This window comes from Arachis ipaensis, chromosome B7 (assembly GCF_059453495.1).
Source record: "Arachis ipaensis isolate K30076 ecotype BB chromosome B7, ASM5945349v1, whole genome shotgun sequence".
NCBI classification, from domain to species: Eukaryota; Viridiplantae; Streptophyta; class Magnoliopsida; order Fabales; family Fabaceae; genus Arachis; species Arachis ipaensis.
Genome location: NC_142442.1, coordinates 6964286 through 6983682, shown reverse-complemented (window position 1 = coordinate 6983682; position 19397 = coordinate 6964286). Strand labels below are relative to the sequence as shown.

Here is a 19397-nt window from a genome sequence, read left to right as displayed (position 1 = left end):
ACGTTATTAGGAGAAAGTCAAAAGTCCAAAATATGGGACATATACGAGATCGTACATTGTAAATTATGATTTGTCAAAAAGACAGAAAAAAATTGTGATTTTTATGGTTTAGGGAGCTTCATGTTCTTTTGTAGTTTCTCAAAAACCATTGTAGTGGTGGCAGCTAAAATAGATAACAATTATTCTTTACTTCCCTTTGCCGAAAGAAGCTTCAACTTTTGTTTCTCAAAGTACAAGAAACGACAATTCAAATCTAATGCAACTTTTGTCTTCATCAAACAAACAATCTTTTGGTTAGAGTCTCAAATGACAAAACACAACTCCAATCAAATCCAAAACCAGTAGGTAAAGGACCACCATGTTTGAGGTTTAGAGTGCTCATATGGTTAAGAATTAAGAACTTATGCAAGAAAAAGGAACTATTAAATGAGTGGAATTATGGAAAATAATAAGACCCAAAATTCCGTTTATGGGTCAATATTACAAAGGTTGGAGGGTCATGTTAGGTTTTGTCTAAATAAGTTCAAGCCAATTTATAAAACTACTAGGTTGAGCTAAACCTAACATAGGAGATAAAAGGAGGGGTAAAAAAAAAGAATCACTTTTATTGCATCTACAAAGCATGGTCCCAAATGCTTTACAATCCACAGTTAGACCATGGTTACATAAATAGTCTGCAAAAAATTGAGAGATGTAAGAAAGCTAATATTAGCATTTTGTTAGTCATGAATTTTGGTCCAAGAAAATCTAATTTGCATTGCTGCTTCTGAATTCTAATCTTGATCAAGATCAAGTAGGTGGAAAGAATCTGTTGAGATTGAATGGCAAAGTGTAGAACTCCTCATTTCTGTTGTCTCCTCTAAAAGTTCTAAACTTGACCCACCATGGCATCCCTCTATCTTTCTTTGATCTTTCAACTTCAATAGTGTTGTCAAGGAACACTGCTACTATCAAACCAACTGTTGCTGGTGATGAGAATATGGTATTTAAGAATGCATTGAACTGCAATCAAGTAAATAGAGGAAAATGTAATTGGCCTCAAGTTGAAACTTAAGTCTTGAAATAACTGAAAGTGGCAGCACATGTTTACTGATAGCGAAAGATAAAGATGCTTAAGAAGAACTCACCCATCCGGCATTCGTATGAACAAGGCCGTGTCGATTCCAATACTGATTGAAAAATTGAGGCACAGATATTCCAAGGAACAATGTGAGGCCAATGATGATAAGGTTTCTCATGGAGTTCATGTTTGTGAACTGAAGAAATGATATTCCAACCGAAGCTGACGAATAAGAAAAGGTAGCAGTCAATAGAAGAATAATTGAAAAAAGAGTATGTAGTGATGGCAATGGAATCTCACTAGAGAAAGGGATGACATGACATACCAACAAGGCCAAAGAGAATGCAGTATAATGCAGCAAATATTGGGAAAGGTATGGATGCAAACACAGCACCAAACTTCCCTGAAGAATACACAACAAAAAGAGCACACAAAGAAGCATCAGTGATTAGCATTTGGAATGATTTTAGTGATGATTTGTATGTACAGACCCAGCATAGAGAAGAATATCATGAAACCAGCAGATATCTGAACAACTCTGCGACTTCCTACTCGCGTTAGTCCTAGGAGTCCCACATTTTCCCTAAAATGAAAAACAATCATGCCACTCATCAATCTCCATTGAAAGATACATATAAGAAACTTGTTATAACTTGATGAAGAGGAGGACTTACACAGAAACAGTAGAACCTGTCCCAGTTCCAAAAAGGCCATCAAGCATGATGCCAATTCCCTGAGCAATATAAACAAGGTTAGCTCCAGCCCTCAGTCGAAGGAAGTTGACCATACTATAAATATTACCCTTTCCATTCCAAAACATGTCATTTTAAAAATTTGGTATATTCATAACTCATCACATCCGGATACAGAATTGTTTGAATTAATGCTAACCTGCCAACCAATGCCGCGACTCAGCACAAAAGCAGGAGGTGGAGTGGCAATTGCTAACCGAGATGCCGCCTTGTATGCAGCAGTTGACTGCAACAAGAAAGGCCATGATCAAGGGATTATAGAAGATTCAAGAAAAACCCTGCAAATCTGAAAATTTGAATACTCCCTCCTCCTCAAAACAAGTGTCTCTTTTACTTTTAGGATTATTGAAATATTAATGTATTTGGACAATTTCTTAATTTAGGTACATTAAATTTTCAATTAATCTAAATGTATAAGAATCAGTTATTTTGAGAAGGAGGGAGTAATAGGCAACGGATAGAACAAGAAATAGATACCTCCACCATGGAGACAAGAACTGCAGACATCATAGCAAATGAATGGCCAGCCGAAAATGTAGGTGCACCCCATTGGAGAGGGTATGGGAACATGAACCTATTTGAAAGAAAAGAAACTTTAAAGTTCAAACACAGCAAAATTATTTAAGCATAGAAGAAGAAAATAATACATGCTATTTGTTGTATGTACCATGGAGCAGTGGATATCAAATTCGCTTTGTCAGTACGACAACTGTGTTGTGTTCTAACAGGTTTATGCCGGTAAGCTCCACTCGCTGTCAAGATTACGGCGTAAATCCAGATGATTGGAACACAAATCAACACCGGAAAACGTTCAAATATAGGGATATCTCTAAATGGCCTCACATGCTTTAAGTACTGCAATTATACCAAATTAGTGTGTGAACAATTTGATGAAAATCAGTTTCCATTTTGTTTAAGTTCATATTAAAGGCTAAAGCACTTACTTGTGACAATCCAATTACCAACAGCAGCATTGGTATACCAATTTCTACACAGTTTCCCAACTGAAAAAGAAAATATGAAAGAAAGTTATATAAACTTCAGTAAATTGTGAAGTACTGGTATATATCATGCTACAATGAGCATGGTGAATTGAAGGATTTTGCTAAAGAAAGTGTCATCAAAGTTAGTATCCACGGATAAATTAAGCATTATCAAATAATGTATAAAGATAGATATGTTCCTCAAGTATTATTTCTGAATAGAAACTTTCTTTTTCTCATCTTTGTATTTTCTGTCGAGACACACTTACCAAACTAGAAAAAGAGAGTGAACGATTTATTATAAAGATCATGACAATTAGAATTTAAATCACAGGCACACCTACCACAGGAAATCCGCGTTGAAATAATCCTAATCCAAGCAATCCAACAACGGGTGCCATGCCAAGAGGACTAAAAAATCTGAAAGAGAAAATCCAAAGTAAATGCTTGAACAATCAAACATTTTTTCTTAATTAGGTTCTTCATAAATTAATTCACATGTGAATAATTACCTTGAAAAGAGTCCCCATACTTGGCTGTAACCAAGGATTATCTGAATACTTGAGGCTACAATCATAGCTCCTTGTATGGCACGCATTGTTTGTGTAAATCTCTGCAAACCAATCACATGGCAAGTTCTCTTTCAATACCCTACCAAATAAGAAAGAAATTTAAGTATATTTCTAAGAGAAGCTTATATGATATGCAGATCCCTTAGTTCTTTTTAGTTTGCCAATGTCATTTATATGCAAATAACAGGTTTAAATATTCAGTGGAAGTTAAATGATTAACATTTCGAAACTAAAATTGAGTTTCACACTATTACCATTTTTGCAGCATAACCAATGGATTCTACTGATACACCTTTAAATTTCACTTCAATATAAATGCTTACGAAATAGATACATATACTCGTATAGATGTCTCAATTCTACAGATAATGTATAATTTTAAGGTGCTCTCTAAGTCCTTGTTTGGTAACTATTTCAAAACAAAAATCAGAAATACTTGGAGATAGAAAGAAGGAAAATTACTTCATGAGGATCCGTAATTCGCTGCAATGACGAGTCATTGATAATATAAGCAATCGGAAAAACATATGCAAATGAACCTCCAACTACTGCAGGCAATCTTGTTCCAAAAAGTGCTTGAAGAAGTGTGTTAATTCCAGCTACAAAGAGTAGAGTCTGTATCACCCTTGCCTTGTCACCCTGACCATATGAACAACCAAATCAATAACATAAGAAGACAAATTTTGAAGCAATAAATGTGTGCCAAAATCAACTATTGCTTTTTATGCAAGGAATTGGAAATTTTGGCATACATCACTTCCTCCCATGGCTTGAACTAGCAATGAGGGAATCATCACACTTGTTCCCAGCATCAATATGTAATTTTGAAATGCTAAGAGCACAGCTTCAGCTGCAATACAAGACCAGAACTTCACAGTGAGTGAAAGAGAAAAAGAATGCAAACCATAGTTACTAGAAATCTGGAAAGCATATCGATACACAGTTTGCTTCGATATGCAATTCGCTACTTTGTATGATTAATCTACAAATAATTTTTTGAGAGAATTCAGCATACGATACATACAACAGGAAATCCAATACATGATACAAGTAAACAAGAGAACCAAGATAGCTGTGGCCTAAATTGGATCACGAAACTCAACATTTAATTACTTAAAGCATATAAAACCAATGATCACATCACATTATCCGAATTTGCAAGAAATGAAGAATTCCAAATTACTTAGAACAATGCTATATAATAAGAAAACAGCAGCCAGATTTTTTACAAATAACATACATCATCATTAAGTAGGATGATTCACTATCTATACAGGAGTAAGAGAGGAGAAAGAATTATGATATATCTCATAAGTAAATTCAAATAAAAATTGTGACTATCTATCTTTACTACCAAGTATGTGTGTCCAGGTGACATAAACACATGATTAATGATTTACTTAATCCTAAATTAAAATGGGGGACCACATGCTTTAACATCATTATCAATGGCTAATGTTTTGATTTCATCAACCCACGCCAGAAGAAGAAGAAGTTATGTCAGGGTAAAATGGTAACTCTACTACAACTGTCATCATTACTAGCCTGCTGTTGTTATTACTTATTAGTACTGTTTCATATCAATAGCAATAAAGGACAAGTACAAATTAAAATTATAATCAAATACAGAGAAGCCAAATACGTATCTATTTAAAATTACAAATATCTCCACACCAAAGAATGAGTTTTGAAAAAAGTGCATTCGTTTAAATTTTTATCTTTATTTTAATATGATAACATCATTGTTAATGTTAAAATATAGATTTTCACTATATTCAATTTGAAATCAGCCCAACTAGCAAACAGAACCGAAGATCAAGGGAAAAAGTGCTAAACAACAGAAACAGCAAAAACATTAGCCCCACTCCATCTCAACAGAATAAAAATTTCAACTTTTTGATCCATATCGCCAGAACCGAAGTAACAGCATAATCTAGCACTTCTGGGATAACTCATTCGATAGCAAAGGAAAAAAACAAACAAACACAATGTGCAAAATCAAAACAATAAAAATAAAAAAAATAAAAAAGAAAGAAACTTTCTTCCATTTCTTCAATTCATTTGATTTTGCAATGACAAAATGAATCCACATGAAGAAGTTCTAATAACACTTTCATATCATAGTGCTGCAAAGCTTACAACCCTCTGTTTCCTCTGTTTTTTTTTTTTTAATTATTATCCTTCATTTTAAATGAATATAAGATAAAAGTGGAAAACTTAAACATTAAGAAGCTTATATATTCTTCTCACATGGTAACCAAAGATTATGAAAATGAAAATGGAGGATGAAGAGTGACATATACATATATTTACATAAGCAACTTTAAAGCTAGAGAGAAACAAGGTACAAGCACATTTCTGTGTTATGTTTGGATTATGATGAGAGAGAGAGAGAGAGAGAGAGAGAGAGAGATACCCCAAGGAGGGTTAGAGTCTAAGCAGTAGTCAAGGTCCTGAAGCTGTTCCATAGGTAGATGGGTAATGTCAGCCATTGTTGAAGCTTCTAATGAAAGAGCTTCAGAAAGAAGCAGAGAGAAGAATAAGAAAAACAGAGAAGAAACAGAGTGAAGCAGAGAGAAAGAAGAAGAAGAAGAAGAATTCCGAACAAAGTAAAGTGAATATATAAAGTGAGAAAAAAATTAAAAAAAGAAAGAAAGAAATAAGGATGAATATTTATTTATTAGACTGTGGAAAAGGAAGTGTCTCTGTAACGCCCTCTTCTCTTCTGTCATCAATAAGCTTTTTCCCTTCTTAAAAATAAATTAATAACAAAAAAATAATCACTAAATATATATTAAAAATATATAATAACTTTTTTAATGTACACATAATATTTTAATAGATTAATAATTTCGATTTAATATAAATATAAATATTTAGTTGTCACATTTATTACTTTAATTAAAATTAATGTTAAAATAAAATAATGAAAATTTTTTCTTACCAAAAATAGAAAAACTCGATCCCACGACTTTTTAAGTGAGTATAAAAAGACTATGTCATTTGAGTTATAATTCATTACCTAAAATAATGAATCCTTATAAATAATAAAAGTAAGAGTTTGTATCCCAGTGAGATGTCATTTTCATCCTAAGAAGACCAAGACAGTTTAGTACAATTACTCAATTAGTAAGTAGTTAAACTCATGAGTATTTTCATCAGATATTCACATTCAACCGTGTCTATTTTAATAATTTGGAAGCCTTGTCTTCAAGAAACTACCCAGTTACCTTTTTTAATCTTGGTGTAAATATGTTTATATAAAAAAATATTTTGATATGAGTAATGATTTGGGAGTTGCATAGTCCTACAAATTTGCAAGTGGGGTAAAGAGAGCAGCGAATAAATGATACTAAATAAGGAAGCCAGCAATGCACATTTGTCACTTTGGTCTTCTTCAGTCTTCAGAAACTTGTAAACTGTGTGGCCCAACTATTGTACATTTCCCTGCTATTGCAAGTTTAAATTCTCTTGTTGGGTCGTAGTCACAATGGTAATTTATTTGTCTTCTGAGTAATCTAATCATATTTCGGTCAAAATTAACCAACTTGAGTTGGTCGAGTGGTCAGCTCACTCATCCGCTTAAGTTGGGGGTTCGAATCCCGCCTTGTACATGCAGCAACCTATTAGCCAGCGACAGATCCTTAAATAAAGCTCCGATCCACGACAGATTTGTCATTGGCCTGTCGAATTGGGGAATATCGTGGGCAACCAAAAAAAATATATTTGGGTCAAAGTTTATATGTAGTAAATTTTCACGTAAAATTGATCGTTGAGAGTCATTATTAAATTTTCGATTATCAATTTCATATGAAATTAATTGTACCTAAATTTCTACCTCATATTTGGATTTAAAATTTGATTGAAATTAAGAACTCTTAAAGTGAATTAATATGTAATGTAAATAAAAAACTAAATAAAAATAATTTATCCAAAGTGACCTTAAATGAATTAGTAGGGGCGTGGTTTTGTTACATTAAATGCAACCAAACCAAAAGAACCATTTAATTTGTGTATTCTGTTTTGTGGCATTACTTTCACTCATATTCTGGTGGTTGTTTCGTTGGTGTTTCGTAATGGGAATGCAAAAGAGAAGAATATGTGCTCTTGCCTAAGTGGAAGCCGCCGCAAACAGTGCCTACTTTTTCATTTTTGTTTGCCAATTTACTCTTATTGTGTTTATAAATAATAAGTGACTCATGCTATGTAAATAAATTATTCTTATCAATAAAGTTCACCAATATATATCACTTTTGTGTAAAGTAATGTTAATTATATCTATTTATTTTATTTGTTGGTGAATTTTAAAATATTTATTTATTTACAATATTTAGATATATATTTAGTACTAATTTAGATCTCTAATTTTAAGAAGGCCAGGAAAACAAATATCATATTTTTATTCATATTTTTTCTAATATTTTTATTGTTACCAAACTATCTATTTTATTTTTTCAATCTGAGTATTTTTTTTTTCTTTTTATCATTAAAAAATAGAGGCAATATATAGAAAATACTAATAAGATAAATGTTATGATATTTATTATTTTGTAACTAAGTTACTAAAAGAAGTAAATAAATAATATTTAATAAATTTTATATAATTTATTTATTACTTTTAATATTTTATTTTTTATTTTAAAAAATAAGACAATTTAAACACCATAACAAAATACAATAGAATTTACTTACTAATAATAAGTCCAAAGACAAGACAACAATAATAATCAAATGAGAAATGGAGAAGATTGAGTTTCATCTCACACGAGCATTTGCGACTACATGATATCTAGTCATCTGCTCTCAAGACTATAATTAAATGGAAAAGTCTAGGAGACAGCAACTTTATTAAATTTTGTTCACTGTATAACCAGCAAAAAAAAGTGAGTCATTAGATGAAATCTCATATCAATTTCACACCATTAAAATTATCTTGATGACTATTTAATGGCTACAAATCACAAAAATTACTGTCCCCTAACATTCTTCTAATTAAATTATATTGAAATGTATGACGATTAAATATCTAAAAGTGAGTGTTTATGAATATGCAATTTAACTCAATTCAATAATAATAATAATAATAAAATAAAAATTTATATACAATTATTTTTATATAATACTATTTATTAAAAATTATTAGATAATTTAACATATTTAACTAAATTATTATCGACTTTCAACTATTGCATGTATGAGAGTGTTGACTAGACGTTTGAGTTTGAGAAAAAGAGCTTAAATGGATATCCGGTTCCAATGGGAACAGAGGAAAAAAAGATGGTATGCATCGTCATATTAGGAAGTAGGAAACTCTGATCTGTTTTGTAATTTGTCGTCACCATTGCATGCACTTTGCAGCTTTATCTTTCACTTCTCCCATCTTCCATAATAATTTCAAGACTTTTTGCGCCTATACATACGCTAACGCTGGATTTTTACAACTAGTATTGCTTTCGTTATTCAATCTATTAATTGCTTCACTTCAATTCCTTTTTTATTACTCAAAATGTATTATTATCAACATTCAAGGTTCATATGATACAATTTTTTTTGGGTTTTATTATTGGAGGATTTCATTATGTTTAAGAGTGCTGAATATATAGATAAATAATCTAATGCATAAATTAAAACTCCGTGAAATTATTAATAAATGGTTCCGTGTGGATTTAATTAGAAATGTTAATGTATTTAGGATATTATATATTACAATTATGCTACGTGTTCGTATGTAAAAAATCAGCAATTAATTATTTGTTGTATATAGAAATACGTATTTGATATTTAATAATTTTTTTATTATACTATTATAAATAAATTTAATTATTATTAGTTTATTTCAGGTTTAATTTGATTATATATTATGATAAATTTAATTACTCTAATGATTGATTATTTAGTTAAAAAAATTATGAATCAAATTATCAAATGTATGAATATACATAAATATATAATAACTCACTTTTAATGTACATAAAATATTTTTGTATATATCAATATAATATTTAAGTATATTTCGTATTGATTTTATATTTATTTAGTTTGATATTAGGTTATTAATTTTGTCCTTATGAATAAATTATATCATTATTGTTGGTCTATAAAAAAATAATCCTTGTTGTATAATTTTTAGAATATCTATATATTAATAAATTTATTTTTGAATTATTATCATAAAAAAACCTCATGTATGCTTAATTTGACGTGGTGGTATAGTATAGTACCTAGTGAGCATGGGTAATAAAAGTGTATAGAGTTAAGTTAGGCCTTTGGGGTTTGGACTTTGATAGAGTCAAATTAATGTATAAACTAGTCTTAACACTTTGATGGCTTCTATTCCATTGATTCAAGTGGCTCTCAAATATTAGTTAGGAAGAAGAAATGGAGTATGTTTTCAAATACAATAACATACAATATGCTTGCACCAGAATAACACTAGTGAGAGATCCAGAATTAATGTCTTAAACAGATTCTAGGTTCTTCAGGATATTTTAATTAGTATTTATGACGTCAGGATGTTGCTTGGATTACCAATCTTGGCGAGATTAACAACTTCACTATGGTAAAAGTAGCCAAAAATCCACTCTAGTTGGCAACTCTACTATGGTAAAAATAGCTAAAAACTCATTTTAGTTGGCTAAGCCAATGATACACCTCTTACTCTCAAAAAGCCTAAAGGAAAATAAGATAAGCACATAGCTTATTTCAATATATAACTCAATCAATTCAACTCATAAACAAAAGGGGTACATACGCATATTTATACTAGTAGGGGAGGGAGAACTTTCATGACTTGGGCGATGTGGGACTAACTCATAACACAATATAATAATATATGTTAAACTAAACTACTTTAATTAACAACACAAACATAAAGATACATGCTCCTGCATCATTCTCCCTGGGTTGGAAAGTGTTCCTGCATTATCCTCCCTGGATTGAAAAATGCTCATCTTGTATTAGCGAAAGATTTCATTGGTGAGTGCATTTGAAAGATGTAAAAAGGCATAGTTCAGCTTGATTCTTTTGACCATCTACATGTTGTAACAGAGTTAATACGATCTTCTTGCCATCTTTGATAAAGGAGTATGTATTTTTGAAACCATCATGAATAGCTCGACGATCATATTGCCAAGGACGTCCTAACAGTAAATGACACGCGTCCATCAGGATGACGTCACACCATACTTTATCCTTGTATTTACTTCCCATAAAAAATTGGACACAACATTAGGGATGGCAACGGGTCCCCATGGGGGCGGGGACATGCCCCCGCCCCCAATATATGTCCCCGTCCCCGCCCCGTCCCTATGACGGGTAACGGGGACTCCATATCCGCCGGGGACCTGGGTCTCCACGGATATCCGCGGATTTTTATAAAAATTAATAAAAATTAAAAAAAATTAGGGAAAATCAAAGATAATTCTCAATTGCCATTACAAACATAATATCCATAGTCTTTAAAGACTTAAATAGAAATAACAACAAACATAAACATTCAAACATATCCATAAACAACCAAATATTACATAAACAAGCTACCATATTCATAAACAACCAAATAAAGTACATGACATCACAAAAACATAATTCCACCGTCTCAATCTTCCTTTCATCCTGTAATGGTAGTGATGGTAGATTCCGACTTACTTGAATCCTACATCGACAAGAAAATAATTTAATGTTAAAATCATATAATAACTCAATAAGTCAATAATATAAAAACATAGTGTGTTATATGTAATTTAATAGTTTACTTACGTCAACATCTCCTTCAATATTATGAATTGTGTAGCACTCAAATCCTATGTTAGTTGTGGTGCCAAGTTCATTCCAAAGCCAATCTTGATTACACATTAGAGCTTCTAATGTGTCCGGACGCAACCTACTATGATGTGGTGTAACAAATCGACCATCCGTACTAAATGAAGATTCAGAGGCAACGGTAGAGATAGGAATCGCCAAAAAATCCCTAGCAATAGCTTGCAAAGTAGGAAACTTCGCCCCATTTGACTTCCACCAATTTAAGATATCAAAATCATGTTCAGTTTGTGGTACCGGTCTCTCTTCAAGATAATAATCCAACTCACTCTTTGTATCAATAAATGCGGATTCCTCACTTACATGTGCAGCAAAATCAGCTTGCCAATCTTCATGATTGAACTTCCTTCCCTTTGAATTTGAAGGAATTGATGGTGGTGGCGGCATATCTAATTGAGCAGCTTGGTCTCTTTCTCTTCCCTTTGTTGCATATTCTAAAACTAAATCTTGCACTACCCTTTTCACTTGACTAATTACAACACATGCCTCCGTCTCACCATATATTTTACGAAAAAAGAAATTCAATAAATACATCTTGTACCTAGGATCCAAAAGAGTCCCAATAGCCATAACTATATTAATCACACCCCAATACTTTTCAAACTTAGTTATCATACTAGTAGCCATCATTTCAATTATCTCATTTCCACAATTTTTCTACTCCATCAAAGCCAACTTAATCACACAAACCTTAGGAAAATAAAGATTTGATGTAGGATAAGTTGTTCCAGAAAATAATTCAGTCACATCAAAGAATATCCTCAATCTTTGAAAAATTTCATCCGCCATATCCCAATCCTTCTCACTAGGCAAAGATTTATATTGACTCTCACGCAATGACAATCTTTCAAACACATCTCTATACATAATTGCAACTTCAAGCATCAAAAATGTTGAATTCCACCTAGTTTTACAATCAAGACAAAGATTTTTTGTGTAGGGTATTTTAAGTTGTGCACATGTTTTCTTAAATTTTTCTTCTCTTTTAGGTGTTGCAGTCTAATAATGAACACTATCCCTCACCCTTTCAATAGCATGTGAAATAAGTTGTAACACATCCTTGACAATCAAATTTAATATATGCGCACAACATCGCATATGAAATAATTTACCACCCAAGATAAAGTTTCTATGTGACATTTTAGTCAAAATATTCTCAATCATAACGTCATTAGTACTGCAGTTATCAACAGTCAAAGTGGATACATTCCTATCAAGATTCCAATCCATCAAACAATCTACAAGAACCTCTGAAAGTACCTCAGCCATGTGGGGAGCCGGCACATATATAAACCTGTAATGATAATTTAGTACAATTATAAACAAGACAGCTTTGCAATTATATATAAGACAGCTTTGCAATCATATAAACATTCAAAAGAACCTATAATGATAATATTATTACCTCACAAGACGGCTTTGCAATTTCCAAGAATCATCAATGTAACGAGCCGTGATAGCCATATAACCTTTGTTTTGGTTGCTTGCTGTCCACATATCAGTTGTAATTGCAACTCGACTTTTATTACGCTCAAGGACATTCATTGTCTTCGATCTCTCATCATTGTAGAGCTTCAAGATGTCACTCTTTAAAGTGTTGCAAGTAATCACCTTGAAGAGAGGTTGCAAAGCATTGCAAAATCGTCGAAACCCAATGTGGTCCACAATAGATAGCGGATACTCGTGAAGACAAACCATAACTGATAACTCTTTCCTTGCATTTTCTTGGTCGAAGGTATATGCACCAACCACAACTGTTTTTCCACTAGTTGTTGGAGTTGTCTTCATCATACATTGTCTTATATCTCTAGTGGTGCGGAGCTTGCAGCTTTTGAAGTGATCACGTAAGTGCGAAGTGCCTTGTTTTGGGTCACCAAGTAGCTTCGATTTGCAATAATTACATTCAGCCTTTAATTTTCCCTTGAATTCCACAATCTTAAAGTGATTCCACACTTCGGAGGTTAACTTCCTCTTTCAAACACCACTTGTAGAGTTTGTCGTTCCTTCATTAGTAGTTGCGGTATCCGTTGGGGGTTCTTGAGGTTGAGATTGAGGAGCCTCTTGTGTAGTTTGAATATTAGTGCCTATAAGTTCTTCCGATGGAGTACTCTTCTCAAGAGTATTGCTCAATGCATCCGAAGAAGACATTCTATAAATTATGAAATATAAATCATGAATCAAATTCACTTTAATCCCAAATCAAATAAAATGAAATCTGTTATGCTTATAATACCTACTCTGATGCTTATAATAAATAAATATATATGTTATTAATCTCCTCAACATTATGCTTATAATGCCTACTCTTATGCTAACTTTCTTTATACATGACAATCCATCATTATCATTGGTAGTATTAGGAGAGTGCACGCTAAGGACAAACACTCCACATTCACATGACTTTTGGCTCAACTAAATTTGAAGTTTCTATCTAATCCACATATATGAATCATTCCAAGCGAACTATTTAAAAAAATTAAAATTAGGCATTCAAATAAGTATGCATCTTTATGAATCAAATTCACTTTAATCCACGTATATGAATCATTGTAAGCGAACTATTTAAAAAAATTAAAATTAGGCATTCAAATAAGTATTCATCTTTATGAATCAAATTCACTTTAAACCCAAATCAAATAAAATAAAATCTGTGAGTTACAATTTGTGAGTTATTATTAAGTAATAATCTTAACAAAATTGCATGTCGAAAATAATCCCTATTTGAAATTTATGAATAAAAATTTTGGTACTGTTTGGTTTATTTATTTATTTTTGTATTGTTGTAAGTTGAAGAACCAGTACCAGTAGTTATATTTCTGTGCAGTGTGCAAGATAGGTGCTAGTAGAGTACAACAATTCCCCAAATATAATAAAAAAAATCAAAATCAGAATACCAAATTTAGAATCAGAAATTTAGAACTCAGAATCAAATAACCCTAAATAGAAATCAGAATCAGAAACCTAATTACCCTAGATAAAAAATTCAGAATCAAATTTAGAATCAAAAATTTAGAACTCAGAATCAAATAACCCTAAATAGAAATCAGAATCAGAAACCTAATTACCCTAAATAAAAAATTCAGAATCAAATCAACCCTAAATCAGAAAATTCAGAACTCTAAACCTAATTACCCTGAATCAGAAATCCAGAACCAAATCAATCATAAATAGAACTCAAAAACAAAAATTTCAAAGCCACAAGACTGACTTACCTGACGTAGAAAAGGGGCAGAAGTGAAGAGCCGAAGACCAGCGACGAGGAGAGGACGACGTGGCCGCCACAGTGAGATCAAGACCTGCAGTGAGCGACCGAGCCACTTAGGAGTTGGGAGGCAGCACTGAGGAGAGGAGATGCGAAGGAGAGGTCAGAGAAGAGGAGAGGAGACGGTCAGCGGTTGGCGGTCGGCGATGTTCGAGAAGGAGAGGAGAGGAGACGCGGCAGTCAACAGTCGGCGGTCGGCGATGTTCGAGGGAGGAGACGAGACGAGATTTTTCATGGTGAGGACTGAGGAGTGAAGAGAAGAGGAGTTTTTTGTCTCTAAAGGCTGAAGCAGAGTAAAGCATGTATGAGTGTGAGCAGTGAGTATAATGTGATGGCTAGGTTTTCTTTCTCCAACAATGAATCATATATTATATATACTAAGGGCATTTTTGTCTTTTCATATATACGGGGATTAAACGGGTCTCCACGGGGCGGGACCTCTACCCCCACCCCCGCCCCGTTTATTATACGGGGCCCCGTCCCCCGTCCCCGCGGTTAGAAATTACCCCCCATATTTGTCCCCCAGCGGGTAAATCCCCGCGGGTACCCGCCCCGCCGGGGATTTTTGCCATGCCTACACAACATCGCATTGTTACTTTAACTTCATTCTCTTTTTTTAACCAATGCAATTTGTAAGGATGAGGATGTAACTCGGTTGGAAGCTTCAGTTTGTCTACCATATAATTTGAAACAACATTTTCACAACTTTCACTGTCTATGATGACCTTGCAAACCTTCTCTTCAACCGTGCATCTTGTGTGAAAGATGTTGTGATGTCGCCAACTCTCATCTTCTATTACCCTTGCAGTATTCAAGTTTCGACAAACTACTAAAGTTTCTCCACAATTGGGTGGAACTTCTTCAATAGTATAGTCAACCTCACCTTCCTCCTCTTGCTCCTGAATTGGTTCTTCATTAACCTCTTCCTCGACAAAAGTGATAACCCTTCGGTTTGGACAATCAGCAGCAATATGCCCAAAACCTTGACATTTGAAGCATTTCCTACCTAATGATTCACGCTCCTTGTTGCCTTTAAAAAATCCGGTCTTCACTTCTTGTTGAACATCAAGGATGACTTCTTTGTCCTTCAGCGACTGAGTGTTATTCCTTTGTGTTCTTTGCTTTTCAATCTTTAATGACAGTCTAATGAAATCATCCAAGGTCCAATATGGTTGCAGCTGAACGGCATCAGAAATTTCTGTGTTCAGTACTCTAAGATAACTAGCAATTTGTTTGTTCTTCAGACTCTTGAATGTCACACTTCATAAGCAGCTCTTCGAAGTCCATTGTATATTCTTTCACAGATAACGACTTTTGCCTCAAATTATGAAATTTGATGAAGGTGTCTTGCCTGTAATGTTTAGGAAGGAACTTGCGCTTGAGCTCACGACGCATTTTATCCCATGTCTTGATCTTTCTTCTTCCTTCTCTTTCTCGCTGACGCTTGAGATTCTCCCACCAAACTGACGCATGCTTCTTCAACTTGATTGCTACAAGCTTCACGCGCTTGTCGTCTGGAATATATTTTAACTCGAACACTCTTTCCACTGTGCAAAGCCAGTCGATGAAATCATCTGGTTGGAGTCTCCCTTCAAACTCAGGAATATCAAATTTGATTCCTAAGTCTTTAACTTTGTGAGTCATGTTGTGTCGTGTTCTTCGTGTGGACAAATCTTTAGACGAAGAAGAATAATGAAATGGATTTGCATTATCTTCTTTACTAGAAGAACTGTCATCACTCTGCCTACCATGATTATTTTGAGCAGCTTCATGTTTTGCAAGTTACTCTTGCAACTCCTTAACTTGACAGCGTAACTCCTCCATTTCAATCTCTTGAGTAGTTTTACGCTTTGGAGCCATATGCAATGAGGTTGATGCTTGATGTCGATGTTATGATGATACACAATGATGATGGGAATGAATGATAATCACCAACAGAAAAGACACCAAAAGAAGAGAAAAGAACAATATTACCCAGAACTTCACAGCAGACAATTCGTACTGACGACGACTCGTACCAATAGCAAGAGAACCGCACTAAAGACTGTACCCACGAACCAAATAAAATTTTACTGGAGCAAGTCGAGGACCGACCTTACTCTGATACCAAACTGACACCGAGATGTCGCTTGGGTCACCAATCTTGGCGAGATTAACAACCCCACTATGGTGAAAGTAGGAGTACATACGCATATTTATACTAGTAGGGGAGGGAGAACTTTCATGACTCGGGCAATGTGGGACTAACTCATAACACAATATAATAATATATGCTAAACTAGAATACTTTAATTAACGACACAAACATAAAGATACATGCTCCTGCATCAATTTATGCTTAATTAATTCTAAGATTCTAAATATTAAGTATTTGTTTATGGTTTATTAGAGCTAAAATGAGAATGTTAGTCTTGTGAATATATATTGTGAAACTTAATTAAATGAGTCATTTAATTTCATTATTTGTCTTTAAAATAGAACAATAATGTTTGGGAGATAATAAAAAATCGACTAAAATTTTTTTTAGTGTCTTTTTTTAATTTAGACAATTCAGTGAATTCACACTATAACGATTGAAAAATGACAATCTGTCCTTTATTCTTCTTTTTTATTAGACACATGAGCTCTTCTATGAGAATTTTCAATAAAAAATGATAGAAAATATTTACGTATGACGTTAATTTGTATGATTTGACTTTCACCTATTCTACATGGATGATAACCATTTGATTGAGACTATTTATTGCCTATACAGTCATCAAAATAATATTGCAGAGGGATGATAACTATTTGATTAATTCGAATATCATTTTGATAATTATGTAGGAGCTAAACAATCTCAATCGAATGGTTATAATTTACGTAGAACTGATGAACGTCAGGTCATACAAGTTTGATGGTTTATCAGTGGCTAAGAGAAGGAGGGTTGAATCTTAGCCCATTTTCGTTGAGTAACTATTGCTGCCCTTTTAAAATGCTTTAGGAGATATTTCTATTTTTTGTCTCGTCACTAGTTAAGAGACATTTTCTTTTTGTCGTAACCAGCAGGGAGATATTTTTTAATTTTGTCTCCTACGAACATATTCAGAAATTGAGTAGAAGAGAGAGAGAGAATCACACCAAGAAGTATCTTGGTTCAGCTGCTAAGTACAGTACAGCCTACATCCAATCTCCATCACAACAATGATGGAATTTCACTATAATCAAACAGATTACAGACACCAATTCTCCCTAGGAACTACCCTTCCTATCCGGGACAAGTCCAGAATTTATCCCCAATCCTGAACTTGACTTGGTCACCTACCAAGCTTTCAACTGCTAAGTGCTAACCCAACTTGCAAGGGGATTCCCACAGAATCATGAAACACAACACAGATGTACAAAGGACCTCTATGATATCTATGGCTTTTTCTTTTAATTTTGTATACTCTGCCTTTTTCCGCTCTATGACTTTTTCATACAAACCTCACTGTTTTCCTTTTTCCATGAGACTCAAGACAGACAAAATTAAACAGAAAACTACAACATGAAACACATTGAAGGAGAAGATTTTCTGTTAGCTTGGGTAGCTATGAGAACTCTGTGCTCACTCTCCTTTCTCCTTGCTTCAAGCCTTGGCTGTTCATCCTTATTATAGAAGGGAAAGCCTCCAAGGTTGAAACAGTTGAACCGAGCTAATATTCTTCTTCTTCAATACCAAACCGGTTCGAAGAGAGAGAATCGAATGCAAAATCCAACATGCAATTACCTCTTCCTCATCCCTTCTCACCAAACTTCATCAATCCAGGCGTTCCATCTTGACTTGCTCCCCAAGAAGGATTCCTGACCCTGGATGAGTCCTTGATGCTTGACAGCTTCATCTGCTCTATCTTCTGCTTCTTCCCCACGTAGCTACACTAGCTACCTCCTGTGATGGATGAACAAAAGTAGAGACGAGCCATACTCCAGAGATCTTCTTCTCTGACCGAGTTGGATCTCTTCCATTTTCGGGTATGGAGAACTTGGGACTTTTTCACCACATCTTACCATTAGTGACAAAGATCTCAGTCATACCCTACTATGGATTTTCTTTTTGCTAAGGATATCATCACCTTAACCCTTTTTTTGCTTCTAGCTTCTCTGTAAATTTTACTGATAGCTTGCTTCATCCCTTTTTTCCTGCTTGACATGACCGAAAGAGAGAGGAGAGAGAACAAAGAAAAAGCTTGTAATGGAATTAAGGAAGAAAATAAAAATGAGTTATATTTACATTACCCATGCCTAGTAACGTGTAACTCATTGATAGCAATCAAATCAATTCTCACTTTCTCTTTCATATTTCCAATGTTATTAAAGCAAGTTAATTGAATTTGAAATCCATTCAAAGATGAGAGTGAGTAACCGTGGAAAGCATGCAACCTAGCTTTCTTCCTTTTTTCAATTTTTCGGACCAAACCATGATGGTTTTGTAGCAAAGATTAATTTGGGCTTGTTCAACAAAATCTGGCTCAACTTTCACATTAATGATTCAGCCACATATTTTAAAACATTTTTTGCACAGGCTAATTATTTTTGCTAACCATTTTGGGCTTTGAGTTTTCTTTATGCCCAATGTCAAAATCTGCCGGCAACAAAATTATTAATTAATCAAATGTGAATTAGAATTCAAATTAACAATTTTGAGATTAATTATTTTAATAATATTTGATTATCATCAAATTAATTTAGAGTTTTTCAAACTCATCAAAGTTATATCACACGTAAGCATTTTTTTTGTCATTTTTTATTGAAAATTCTTACAGAAGAGCTCATGCGTCTAATAAAATGGAAAGATAAAGGCTCATGCATCTAATAAAAAGAAAGAATAAGAGGCGGATTGTCATTTTTCAATCGTTAAAGTACGAGTGATCTAAATTAAAAAAAAAATAGGGACCGAAAAAAAATTTTACCCTAAAAACCCAACTCAAAGAG

General features: G+C 33.6%; 2 protein-coding genes across 2 annotated transcripts; both read right to left on the bottom strand.

Annotated features, from left to right (window-relative positions):
- Positions 1–585: 585 nt before the first annotated feature.
- LOC107608712 (Xanthine/uracil permease family protein) lies at positions 586–5980 on the bottom strand. Its single transcript, XM_016310419.3, has 14 exons — positions 5784–5980; positions 4120–4217; positions 3830–4006; positions 3308–3408; positions 3140–3215; positions 2757–2816; positions 2480–2667; positions 2290–2386; positions 1952–2038; positions 1735–1793; positions 1552–1643; positions 1386–1463; positions 1128–1282; positions 586–1002 (listed from the first exon to the last, which is right to left on the bottom strand). The coding sequence occupies exons 1-14, from the start codon at positions 5857–5859 to the stop codon at positions 790–792; spliced, it is 1557 nt and encodes a 518-aa protein (XP_016165905.1). The 5' UTR covers positions 5860–5980; the 3' UTR covers positions 586–789.
- Positions 5981–10976: 4996 nt separating this feature from the next.
- LOC148550250 (zinc finger BED domain-containing protein RICESLEEPER 2-like) lies at positions 10977–11755 on the bottom strand. The gene is made up of 2 exons (XM_088494391.1): positions 11126–11755; positions 10977–11021 (listed from the first exon to the last, which is right to left on the bottom strand). Exons 1-2 carry the CDS (start codon positions 11753–11755, stop codon positions 10977–10979), a joined length of 675 nt encoding a protein of 224 aa, XP_088350517.1.
- Positions 11756–19397: the final 7642 nt, after the last annotated feature.

Coding starts and splice junctions, on each gene's coding strand:
- LOC107608712 (XM_016310419.3), bottom strand. CDS start 5,859: ATGGCTGACATTACCCATCTACCTATGGAACAGCTTCAGGACCTTGAC. Junction 4,218..5,783: donor AGACTCTAACCCTCCTTGGG/GTATCTCTCTCT, acceptor CTTGTATTGCAG/CTGAAGCTGTGCTCTTAGCA. Junction 2,668..2,756: donor TGGTAATTGGATTGTCACAA/GTAAGTGCTTTA, acceptor GTATAATTGCAG/TACTTAAAGCATGTGAGGCC.
- LOC148550250 (XM_088494391.1), bottom strand. CDS start 11,755: ATGGCTATTGGGACTCTTTTGGATCCTAGGTACAAGATGTATTTATTG. Junction 11,022..11,125: donor ATATTGAAGGAGATGTTGAC/GTAAGTAAACTA, acceptor TTGTCGATGTAG/GATTCAAGTAAGTCGGAATC.